The 13,579-nt window shown below is 40.8% G+C and overlaps 1 protein-coding gene across 2 annotated transcripts in view; it reads right to left on the reverse strand.

The window, feature by feature from the left end:
• Nucleotides 1-236: 236 nt before the first annotated feature.
• Nucleotides 237-13,579, reverse strand: part of LOC144938022 (von Willebrand factor C domain-containing protein 2-like) — a 45,812-nt gene continuing 32,469 nt past the window's right edge. The window contains exon 3 of one of the 2 annotated variants that reach the window (XM_078865751.1): nt 237-3,286. In XM_078865751.1, the coding sequence (XP_078721877.1) occupies nt 3,135-3,286 (152 nt within the window). In that variant the 3' untranslated portion in view covers nt 237-3,134. The remainder of the gene's footprint in view (nt 3,287-13,579) is intronic. The other variant, XM_078865826.1, reaches the window with a different exon arrangement.

Here is a 13,579-nt window from a genome sequence, read left to right on the forward strand (position 1 = left end):
CCATGCCATTGTGACGAGATGTTATCTCCCACGCCTTGTATGCAGGAGATCGCTCCTGAACAAAGAGCGAATAGGTCATCGGGCTTACCTGGTTTGAGTAGTTTAAATATAAATTCCACTCGGGCAATTTTAAAAATGGTAACAAAATGTAAGAAAATATTTTCATAAATTGAGTTTAGCATACAGTTTCTGAAGCCAAGCACACATTTACACGACACATGAACAGTTTGCAGACATCAAATATTTTATATTGTTTTGAAATTTACAACTGGAACGATGGAACTGGTTGTGTTTACAGAGTTACAGATAATAAAAATACCGTATAAAGAGCAAGAAACAACTATTACAGCCACTTATTTTTCAGAACCGGCAGAATGTTTCCTTATCATTATTTGTAATGAACATTTACACACAAACACAATTACCAGACTGTAAAACGGAATTATATTAATTCACCAACAACCATTGCTGTCACACACCAATATAAGTGACAATCAGTGCTTGCACAATCGTGACATCAGCCAAATGAGGTCACCTAGCAATTGCTGGGTACATAAATAGCTGAATCCAACACAAAGACCTTGCCTTATTGGGACTTTCACATTACTTCGTGTTCTATTGACATAATTTTTCCCATAATAAGGTAATTACTTTAAAATAATCCATGAGTTCGGATTGTACAATTGTTGGTAAATGTAAATACCTAAGTGGTTTGTCCAATTTCTGGGTGTCTTGAAATGTGGTTGTATTTAGAGGCTACACAACTCCAAATTGTATTGTTTGGTGAAGATGTTAATAATTTATTTTCATGAATCCCTATAAATTCTAATAATTGCTGTGTCTTTAACTCATCTTCTTTTGAACGGTTAATTATCAAAACATTTTCCTGTAGATCCTAATGCACCCAAATTAGATACATTAGTTCCGCTCTTATATTTCTTGAAAATAATCATCCAGTTACCTGGGATTGTAAGTTGTTAGAAAATGAATGAACTTTTTTTAACAGAAAGCAGAAGTATGTTGGCCAACTTTAACCATTTAGGGTCAGTCAAGGATTAACTTTATTGTTTGAATGTATCCATATGTGCTGCAACAAAAGTTCTTAGTATTCAAACATACGACAGCTGTACTATAATAACATTATACTGTATATAGCTGGTTTGTAATATTAGACATACATATGCTCTAAATTCATTAAAGTGCTCCACTTAATATTTTGTGTAATTCCAAGAGGATAATTGTCAGACAGAAACAAATGTAGCTTGTATATATAGTGTATATGTGTATGTACATACACAGCCCATTTTCAATCCACTGCTGGATGAGAGCATCCTTCCTTTGTGTTATTTGACCATACTTTACCACATTGGTCATTTCGCGTCGGTGAAGCCGAAACGCATTGATGCTGGACCGTAGAAGTACAATACAATTTATTTTATAGCAAAACAATATGCAAACAATGCCCAACTAACCATCCACTCTCTCTCCAAGATCGGGTGCAAATTTACTCCACTTATCCACAGGAAAAAAATGTGAGTAAAATCGCAGATAATTGAAATTATTTGCCATTCAATTCCAATAATCTGCAAAACATGTGAGGATAATTTTACGATTCATTTTCCGGCAGCCAAGGCTGGGAAATAGGGCCGGTAATTATCCATGGATAATCTGCAGATACCCCTAGATTTTCCAGGCCTGAAGCCAGATCCAGATGTCTATGCGTGTCGCCTGTATGTGGCAGTTGATTTAAAGTGTGTGTCACCCGCAGCATTTTTTTTATACGATACATTTTGCATTGGTCTCAAGTTATTGGAGTTATTTGCCATTCCACATTGACTGATGGGACAAATTGCGGATGATGGTGGATACTTGTAAGAATTGGGATACGGATAATAGGAGCTTATGCAGACCCTACAGCTCCCATGGATAATAGGAGTCACGGTTAAAATAGTCGTAAATAAGAGGAGTTTTCATGGATATACTATACATGAATGTTTGAAGAGAACTGTTTCCTTTCAGCTATGCATTGGAAGTTACATATATAAATTACACATGTATTGTCTAATATGGTAAGTCACATTGCTGACCTTTTTATCTAAAATAAAACACAAGCAAAAACAAGGGAGTTCTAAAGCTACAGTTTAAATTATGTCCAAAAGCCATGCATGTCACGTGGTCGATATTTGGACATTGGTGGAGAGCCAACAATTATAACACAGACTGAGAAATAGAATAGAAATGTGCTATGCCAATCAACTATATTTATTATAATTAGGTAATTTTAAATGGGTTTTACTAACATTTCAAAATCTTTAACCTTTTTAATCCGAGCACAGACTGAATGCACACACTTTTGCACATGAGTGGAATGCGTTCCAAACCAACTACGAAACTAAAATTCCATGCCAGCTAAGTCTCCACAGGTTATTCACCTCTATTCATTTCCTCACCAGTCAAGGAAACGGGAAAACCAGAGTACTCATACTGTGTAAAGGTTAGACGAATGATGCAGGTTACATTCACTGTTTTGATTAGAATTGGCAGGTCTGGATTGCTGCACTGTTCTGACAAATTAATGCAGGCACATTTCAAAATTGGTTAGGCAACGATGTACTAGAGAAAACGGTTGGCCTGATTGGCTACCCATCCTTGCACAGCCCCACATCTCTCTTGCCATAACCCCACCATCAAACGGTCTCAGCAATTGTTGTATTCCATCCACCACTCATGGGCACTGCCCCTTGGATGAACTACAATGCAAAACTGTGGCATACCCTTATTTATAAATAATTGTCCAACCCTACATATATACAAAGTACGACGAAAAATAATATCATTTAATTTTTGTGTAACTTATTAACAGTTAGCTATTAATCACATGTATACTAATTTGAAGTGTTTTATTTTATTAATGGAATAGCAATTAACAACATTGAATATAAATATTCTTTGAAATGCTCGATTTTTTTGACTTTTTTAATATAGGATACTATTAGTATTATCATAGTTTTTTTTACATACATTCTTTACACTGCCATTCCAGGTCTGATGGACACTCAACTGCACCCTCGGGAGGTGCTGGATGCTGCTTGCGGGCCGCGTCAGGTTTTCTGCGACGGCGCCGCTTGGCAGGGCTAGCTGCCTTGGCAGTCTTGCTTGATGCACACGGCTTGCCGGTCCGCATAGCCGCTGTTGCCTGGTAGTGGGCACGAGCACACCGTGCATGTGTCGATCCTCACTTCGTGTCCGGCCGGGATGACACGCGTGTCCGCGTAGCAGTTCGCGCCTGCATTTTCGGAAAGGGACGGGCGGATGTAATGATGGGAGCATCACAGGCGAACACGAAGCGCGGTTAGGTTGTGTGCGCAGTTCTAAACAAAAGCTGTCAAATGCACACAAGTGCCCATGAATGATATATGAGTCTCGCGGGGTTGTGGGAAGAAGCCACGCTACCTTGAAATTTCAACCACGGTGCATTCGTGCACAGCAGCCCCACTAAAGATGTCGCCTTCACTAACCTTACAAGTTTGTTTGATTGAAATGTTGCAGCACCAGAGTAATATGAGTGCTTTATAATGATTTAAAGCTTTCGTGACTGCAGAGATTCACATTCTTGGTTCTTTCGGTAAAGTCACGTATAAAGGAAATAATAAAATAATAAAAATATAAAACAATCAAACAATAAAAATTCTCACGACGATGTGAAATCGACACCTGATGATGATTGCCTGTGTTGCAGTCGAAAAGTCGTGAGAATTTTTATTGTTTAAAATGTATTATTATTTTATTATTTCTTTTCTACGTGACTTTACCAAAATAACCAATAATATGCCTTATAATGGTTCTGCAATATTGAAAAGTAATTAGGGATGATCAGCACAGTTTAAAGCCCTGCTATGGCTCTCTCATCTGTGTGAAGACAGATAGCCCCACGTCATATGAGAAATTCTTAGATCCTGTTTTGATCGACCACATAGCTGGTCTATGCAAACAAAAGTGTGCATAAGGCATATGCGTGTATGTGTAGCTGGATATGTGTAGGCGTGAACACAAACTACAGATGGGAACACGCGGGTGGGTGCTTACACACACCGATGCGTGCTTATGTATTATTACATTTAATGTGCAACAAGCACACATACGCACATGCATGTAAGCACAAACAGCCACACGTGTATGACAATCCAGTCGAAAATGAAAGCTGTGGTGGAACTTTGGGCTGTTGTATCGCCAGTAGGAAGGAGTTTTCTCATATACAGGAGGTGGAAGGTAGGCTTGGGACTACTTGTACAGACGATAGTTGTCTGAATGAAATGAGATGAAAAAACGCACAACCCTCTTTGCATGGCTAAGAACTGCCGTTTATTTCCAAGCATGTGGCAAATGTTCTGTCTATAGTTTTTTTCTCTTTCAAATGAATCGTGTTTACTTATAGTGTACGATATGTTCAGTGTTTCATATTAAATATGGCACATGTTAATACTATGGAATGGCAAGAAATACCAGTCGGTAAGTGGTATAGTGCTAGCACAATTGCCTCCGAAAACACTTTGTCTATAATGTTCTGTTAAAAGGAATGTTCACAAAACTTGAACATAATCTTGATCGGAAGAATATTGTCATGAAATGAAGGTGGTGAATGTATGCACACAGCACGTGCACATTTATTCACAACAAAACATTATGGATATTTCATATTTACTGACAACAATTCAATATCTGCCAGAGTTAGGCAGTCATTATCTGAATTTTACATAAGTGATTAAAATACGAATTATTTTCACACATCTAATTTTGGGCTTTGCTTTCCGAAAGGGTTTATTGAACATTCATTATGCAGTATTTAAAAATCAGTAAAAGCTGCCAAAGCCCATTGATTGTTTTTTTTAAAGAATATTATGTCATGAAAACATTTGAGCACTGAAAATGCAGGGCTTTTTTTTATCCCTTTCTAAACAAAAAGGCGGAAATGCTGTTTATTTGAAATTTAATATAGTACAGTATCGTATTTAAAGTCATTTATTTTATACAACATGATCTGAAAAAAATATGTATATATCCTGAGTTTCTTCTCATGTGTGGAATATCAGCAAATGTCGTATGCATTGTGTACCATTTGAGCAAAACAATAAATCAAAGTAACACAATGCAATTTTACCAAATAAGGACGTAAATTGTGTGACTGCGGATCATGTACTTTTATTGTGCAAGGTGTTGTGATGTAAACAGATCAGTTTTCAAATGCTATTGTTGACGTATATTTTTGCAAACAAAACTGCCTCGAATGCACAGTGCAATATTTCTTTCAATTTGGAGCATACGTTTATTTTTTACATTCCAAAGCATCTGTGGTGGTGAGCATAACGCTCCTCCCTCTGAAGCTTCAATGAGAAGCAGCAGGTAGGCCCATTATGGGCTATCGCACAAGCGATTGATTTACATCAGGGATGCCCAAATTGGAACTGTGGACTCACGAAGTACTTATAAGCAGTCTGCAGCATGCATCAGGCCTTGAGATTGACCAAGCGAAAATAAGATGGGGAGATGTTAACTACCTCGCCGAGTATGCAGGTCATGGGGTTGATCCCGACCCTTACACCTACTTTATATTTGGAGTTTGAAGTCATCTCCGTGGTCGTGCCGATTTTTCTCCAGGTCCTCCGGTTTTTTCCTCCACATGCGTTTCGAGTATTTGGCTGCTTTACATTTCCATATGATAAGCCACTCCGTTGAGCTATAATTTGTGGTCAGGTCGCTTCTGAAAAAGAGCTATATAGCTCAGTGGGCCTTACTTGGCAAAATAAAAAAAATTGTTAAATAGATCAAATTAGGGAATTTCATCCACAATGCTTGTCTTTGCTTACCAAAAGGGCTGCCACTGCTTGAAGAGTTATCAGCGGGCTATTTTATTTGCGCGTGCCTCTGCGAGTTATTTTATGCTGCTCACATTGCTTGCCTGCCAGTGTTGTGGTTAATGTGGTGCCTCTCATTGGGGTGCCGAGGATGAATCACGGTTGTCCAAGGGCAGGGGAATTGGGCACGGGCAAAATGTAGCCCATAAGCTGTACATCTTAAATTAAAGTAGTGCTCATTGAATTATTTGTAATTGAGGGGGTGGAGGAAATAATGAGGTGGCAAGGGGGATGATGTAAAAGGGTGAGGAGTTTGGGGAAGATGAATAGAGGAAAGGGAGCCATGTTCTTACATCGTGATGTCCTGAACCCTGGATGAAGTGACCAAAGGTGTTTGACAGCAGTGGCATTATATATTCTGTTGAGCCGTTCATTGAAAGGTGCTACAAAGAAGGGCCATTTCCTGAAACGTTGCCGATTATATATATATTTTTCTTATAAAGCAGTGTTGTTGACGAGTTTTATTTTTTTTATTCATTCAGAGGTGATTGTGAAATTTAAAGTTTGGCAGTGGTACAATACTTTACGTGAATAAAAGGATGCTAATCGGAGGTGAGTGAGCTTTAAATGGAAGGTGATGTCTATCAAGCATATTTCTATGGTGAGTGGAACAAATTATAACATGCTATTGAAGTGATACAGTCTTTGAGTAGAGGTTCTGAATATCTGTGCAAAGACAGACATCCTGCTTGTATATGTCTGAACAAGACTGGGGGTACATTGAAAGCAATCAAGAGAAGTTGTTCAAATCTTGCTCAGTGTTATATATTTGTTTATATATAATGTTTTTTTATTTCGACAACAAAACGTGGGCCCAGTACAACCCGTCAATGTTCAATAGGAGAGGGACAAAAAAACACGTGGAAATTTCCGATCGATGCATCGAGAACATTCATAGCAGGGGTGAAATAGGACCTGCTACCCCAAACAAGTGGGGACCCCGCGTAGGAGGAAGAGTGAAGATTTGATATGGGAGGGGGTAGGGGAGGGAAAATTAACCAGCATACAAAGGGAAGACCAGGGATAGGGGGATTGCTTAGTGTTAGTTAACGAGAACATTTCTGGGTAGAAATATAAATTGCCTAACATGTAGGAAAGTTCATTTTTATCTTCAGTTGAGTATATTGTACTGAAAATGCCTGCTCACTCTATATCTAAGGTCATCTGGCAACCAGCTGATTAACATGGTACAGAAGAAGAAAAAAACCACTCAAGCAAGGCTTCAGCTGTCTCACAGGCAGAGTTCTTCTTTAAGAGTTACTGTAGCTCAAAAATGTTGCATGCAGTAATGCAACGTGAAAATAATATTTTTTAGTTTCACAAGTGACGTCATCACATCTATCCCTCTATTTAAAGAAAAAAACAAGGAGATAATTGGTTTTTTACCCTTCTATCTGGCAACAAAACTGACACCTTTTTACAAGGAGTCATGTTTGCATAGACCGCAATACCTGCAGTCATAATACAAACAAAAGACATAACTCTGATAATGTGCACTGTCCTTGAAGTTGATTGGTCCACACCCCAGACAGCTTTCCTTAGAGCCTAGTCTCACATGGGTTGGACCAGATTACGCCAAAAGGCGCACAACTCAAAGACAATGCACCATCAGAGTATGAGAGCTCGGGGCAAGCATCTACACTATGGGAACCTCATTTGCCAGTAAAATATGATAATTGGTTTTTTACCCTTCTAGCTGTCTCGGGTGTGGACCAATCAACTTCAAGGACAGTGCACATTATCAGAGTTATGTCTTTTGTTTGTATTATGACTGCAGGTATTGCGGTCTATGCAAACATGACTCCTTGTAAAAAGGTGTCAGTTTTGTTGCCAGATAGAAGGGTAAAAAACCAATTATCATATTTTTACTGGCAAATGAGGTTCCCATAGTGTAGATGCTTGCCCCGAGCTCTCATACTCTGATGGTGCATTGTCTTTGAGTTGTGCGCCTTTTGGCGTAATCTGGTCCAACCCATGTGAGACTAGGCTCTAAGGAAAGCTGTCTCGGGTGTGGACCAATCAACTTCAAGGACAGTGCACATTATCAGAGTTATGTCTTTTGTTTGTATTATGACTGCAGGTATTGCGGTCTATGCAAACATGACTCCTTGTAAAAAGGTGTCAGTTTTGTTGCCAGATAGAAGGGTAAAAAACCAATTATCATATTTTTACTGGCAAATGAGGTTCCCATAGTGTAGATGCTTGCCCCGAGCTCTCATACTCTGATGGTGCATTGTCTTTGAGTTGTGCGCCTTTTGGCGTAATCTGGTCCAACCCATGTGAGACTAGGCTCTAAGGAAAGCTGTCTCGGGTGTGGACCAATTAACTTCAAGGACAGTGCACATTATCAGAGTTATGTCTTTTGTTTGTATTATGACTGCAGGTATTGCGGTCTATGCAAACATGACTCCTTGTAAAAAGGTGTCAGTTTTGTTGCCAGATAGAAGGGTAAAAAACCAATTATCAAAACAAGGAGATTTCTTTACAAATCTGGCTGTCGCCTGATGAAGCTAATTATAATTACTGGCGACACGTCGTAGTGGGTTCCACAGAGGCGCACACTCAATCTTGAAGGCAACACGTTTATTCGCTAACACAATGGGGTAACTATATAATCGGACCAGGTTAGCTAACACGCTGCCTGGTCCACGAAGTCGTGCGCGAAGACTGAAGACGTAGCCGGCGGATTCCATTCCCAGAGACAGGCTTTTATGGGCCGCGGTGTGGCCGGGCTCCGCGCTTGGCCACGCCCCTTTCCAAAACCTTCTCGGGGACTCTGGTCCCATCTCACGTGTCCCTCTCACCCCCTTTTGGGGGCCCCCTTGCCACCTCGTCTGGTCACGTGCCCTCTCGGGTTCACCAAAACTATCATGTCCTCACCTGACCTCTCTCTCACTGTTACCAGAACTATGACCCCTAGGGAGCCCTTCCGTGCCATACTCCGGTGCTAGAGAGAGGCTCCACATGTGCAGTACCACTCTTTTCTCAGTACTGGCGCTACACTACAGTGACTCCATACACGTCACTACACTAGTAACGAATTGGCATGTTCTGTTTACGTGACGCACCTTACTAATTGGCTGTGTCGGGTGGTGGCAGATTTAACGGCACATTTATATTTACGCAATCTAACCCAAATAATACTTTACTATGAACGTGAAACGTTCATCTTGAATAAAACTCCAGGCAAAAAGTGGCCGGGTGGGTCAAAAGCTCAGCGCCCTCAGGTGGCACCGCTGAGACTGCCGGTTTGACTTCTGCTTTTGATTAATGCACACCACGATTACACCCTATGTGTGTGGGGTAGTCTGCCAGAAGTCTTAAACGACTTCACAGGCAAGTCAAGTTTAAAAGTAGCAGAGCCACTGACAACCGACTTGGTCGGTGATGCCATCACACCAATCTGATTGAAAGGCATTGGATCATTCAAATCAGATTGGTGCAAAGGGAAGAAGCGGGAAGATTTAAATAATTAATATGGCACATTAGGAATGGACCACTCTTTTAATTATTTCCTCGGGCAGCAAGGGAGTAAAGTGTGATTTTGTGAAAGTCATTATATGCTGTGCAGTACATCAATGCAGGTGTGAACACCAGCATGCAACAACTGAGTTTGGCCTGTGGGTGGCTGGCAGGGTTATTGATGAACTGGACTTGTACACCAGTCATGTGGTTAATGGCGACTCGGTTGAGGATAGCTGTGTGTGACACACGTGCTGTTGCATTTTACAGATTTACTACAATAAATGTGTTTGCCCTCGATTTGTAGCACCTGCCCACGTCCTTCATTTCGAGTGTGCAACATATTTTGGAGAGCCTGGCAGGAGAGTTTCCCAGACTTTACTGATGGGGATCAACTCTTCCAACGAGACGGACCAAGCAATTGTACAGGCAGCATATGTAAAGACTATTCGTGCAAGGATCTTAACGGTCTTCACATCATGGCACTGTAATAACTGCAGGACAAGGTCAGTACTGATTTGAATCAGCTGCAGAGAGCCCAGCTTATGGAAACATGCAGATATTTGAAGTTTTTCCATGATGATGCGACTGGTGAAGATAAAAGCAGACGGGCTTTGATTCGTATGGCAGAAAGAGTACTCGATGAAGTTGAAGACCAAGAAGAAGATGATGGGGCCTGTGCATATGTTCAAAACCTGCTGTTTTTCATTGAAACAATACAGCAGAAAGACAAAGACAGCAAGGGAACAGGTCAAACACTGCCACCACCAAAACTATCTGAAGATATGGATGGTGAAATACAAGAGTCACAAGAAAAATCCAGAAAAACCCTTGAGGAAAAGGAAACCTCAAGTGAAGGTGGAACAAGAACCACAGCAGCATTGGATTCCGTACGAATGGCCAGACTAGGAAATGTGCCGGAAGTCACAATATGGAGATAATTCAAGATCTCCGGGCAGATTGGTGAAAGAGGGCAGAAAGACAAGTTATCTTACACCTATCTGATGCACCAGATCGACAGAGGAACCCGTAAGGGCCATGCTGAGTCCGACATCATTAAGGCAGTAGTCAGAGCAATCAGTCCTCTTCTAAATTTGAGGTAAATGCTAGAAATAAAAACTGATTTGACTATTTACAAGTTAAAAACCATGTTGAAGGGACACTATAGAGAAGAAAGCACATCTGATCTCTATCAGAAGTTGATGCACATCTCTCAGGAACCAAGAAAAACTGCACAAAACATTTTGTTCAGAGATATCGAATTAAAAGACAGACTATTATTTGCATCTAAAGAAAAATGAGCTGATGACCAGTACAATCCAGATTTGGTACGCAGGATATTCCTGAGATCGATTGGCACAGGATTCCTCAGTGACCCTATAAAATTCAAAATAAAGCCCCATATGGATGACACCACTGTCACTGATGAGATGCTGATTGAAAAAGTCAATGAAGCAGCCAACTTGGAACTTGAGAGACAAAACATGCTCAAACAGAAATTGGCACCCAAAATCACTAGGATGAATGAACTTGCCAGCTGATTTGAAGGGTAATAGGGAAGGCTGTCAGCAAGACTCACAGGGACCATTTAAAGCGGTTACATCACCAATACAACCTTCAAACAATGGAAATGTCAGGACCAAAACAGAGAAGGCAACAAGATATCTGCAACTGAAAGGCCATCTCGAGATGGGATTGAAAAGATGGTAAGCGAGTTAAGGGCTGAAGTTTCAGAGATCAGGAGGAGGTGACAGGATGATATAACCCCATACACAAAGCGAGGACAATGGAAACAACCAGCCCAAGACAGAGCAATGCGACCAAGAGGCTGTAGGATGTGCCAAGAGGCTGTAGCAGGTGGTACATGTAACCATTGTTTCAAATGTGGCCAGCCGGGACACCTGGCCCATGGATGTCGAGCCTCTCGACAGCAGCAGGGAAACTGGCGAGGGTTGCTGCAGGGGGACCAGCAGTAACCTACACGCCAGGGTCCCATGGGTGTCAGTACTGTTTATGTGAAGAGAATTATGTTGTAAGACTGCAGAAGTGCTAGGGTTGTCACACAGCACAATACTGGTCGAATACCTGCCAAAAACAACACTGGCAAGAGGACAACGTACTCTGCAGAGCAATTAACACATTACAGAACGAAACAGAATGTCAAAAGACACCAGAGTGGAGGAACCCAAATATTGGCAAGGTTAGCTTTACCAGGTCTAAATGCAACAACAGATTGTTAAAGTTAATTGGGAAAAAATGCATGGTAAAGTGTTTACTGGACCACGTATCAACCTCTGCCCTTTGGGACACAGGAGCTCAAGCCAGTGTAACAAATGAAGCATGGCGAAATGAGCTTCTACCTAAGTAAAGAGTGAGACCAGTTGAAGTGCTCTTGGGGACTGGTACAATTACTGGAATAGAAGTTAACCAAACATAAATATAATTCACATGCTGGATAGAGGTGGCATTCAGATTGAACCGCAATATAGGGACCAGTCAGTTCATTCTCATTCCAAAGCTGGTATCCAGTGACCCTAGGGTTGCAGAAGATTCCATTATTGGTTTTAATGTCATCGAGGTCATCAATGGGCTGGTGGAAGGAGGAGAGCCAATTGCGGACCCCGTTATAATGGGGGTCGTGGGTGCGGCTTTCTCCATCACTCCGAGAGACACAAACGTCCTCATCCACCTGTTGTCTTCTGGCAACCGGGACAGTGATGGTGGGGCAGTCAAGACAGGCAAACAGAGAGTTGTGCTACCACCAGCTCAAGCCACGGTGGTTTGAAGTTGTGCTCATTTGGGACAGCTGGAGGAAGATGAAGTGATGCTTTTTGTCCCTGAAGAGAAGCCCCAATGGCCAGAGGGTTTACACACCTTCATTTCGAGTGTGCAACATTAACAATTGACGGCTGTTAACCGTTGGAAATGGGGAATGGAGGAAGAGATGATAACCTGATAGAAATGGGAGTATAGGATGCATAATGGGCCCGAGAGATTTCGGGCGCATTCTGGAGTGAAGCCTCGATAAGTATGGTCTCTATGTGTTTGCACATTATCTGCGAATAAACCATAAAGTTGAGCTATACTTACCTCGCCCGAAATCCTTTTCATAAACATGAGTATGTATGTACAGCAGAAGTCCAGCGCTTTAAGTGCTACAATCTTGGTAAAGCTCACCAAGCCTACTTTAGAAAGAGAATGCTTTCCCTGTGATTTATGCAATGTATGGTATCTGGAAAAGTGATCTCAATAAAGGGCATGTCTTTATGTAATCTCCCTGATGCCCTTAAAGCAAGACTGGGGAAATGTGGTCTTTGTGGAAAGACTGCTATTTTACTGTAGTGCAGATGGAGCACGTGTAGGTAGGAATTTACATTTGAACTTATCCTTTCGTATAAATAAGAAATAAAGATGTGATGTGCAACAGAGGATTACTATTAAATTCAGAAGAGCTTTTCCGGAAAAAAACAAGGCAAATTAGTACTTTAAAGCTATAACTATCAAGATGATTGTGTATTTATACATTTATGGTTGCACAAGTGCATACCCTCTGTGTGTACCAAAAGACATAGATTTGCCAGAAGATATCATTGTGATTGATAATGTTCCAGCAGTGCATTGCAGCATTGAGGTTCAAAAAGAGACCACCTACCCTGAACCCAGAGGAAAATTAATTGATTGCCATTGATTCACTTTGTCCAACATCCCTTACATAGAAAAATACATCCATTTAAAAAGAATGCTGGGCTAAATGCTACCAGAGAGCAACTATTAAGGCCGGCGAAACAGAGGAGGACATAGTCCAGCCAACATCATGAATATGATCTTTATATCCTGGCCATTAATGTTCATGCAATACGGTACAACAGGTATTCATTATTTTGTTTAGTTGATCTATGGAAGGTCCAGGCCAGATTCAGATACAGTACCATTAACCACTGTACCTTAATACCCCCAAAAATAAAACCGATTCATACATAATAGGCTATATGCACACAACAAAAACATTGGAAATTCATTCCTGGCACAGTTTTTACTTGACAGGATAACGACCAAAACATAGTTGGGATATTTAAACAATTTATTTTAAGAAGCACACAAGCCTATTCTTGCTTAACCTACCATGCCAGATTGTTGCAGACGTATACTTTTGTTTTAAAGATGGGGTTAAACATTTCAGCTTCCAAGCGTAATATCTTAGCATT

Source organism: Lampetra fluviatilis, chromosome 1 (genome assembly GCF_964198595.1).
Source record: "Lampetra fluviatilis chromosome 1, kcLamFluv1.1, whole genome shotgun sequence".
NCBI lineage: Eukaryota > Metazoa > Chordata > Hyperoartia > Petromyzontiformes > Petromyzontidae > Lampetra > Lampetra fluviatilis.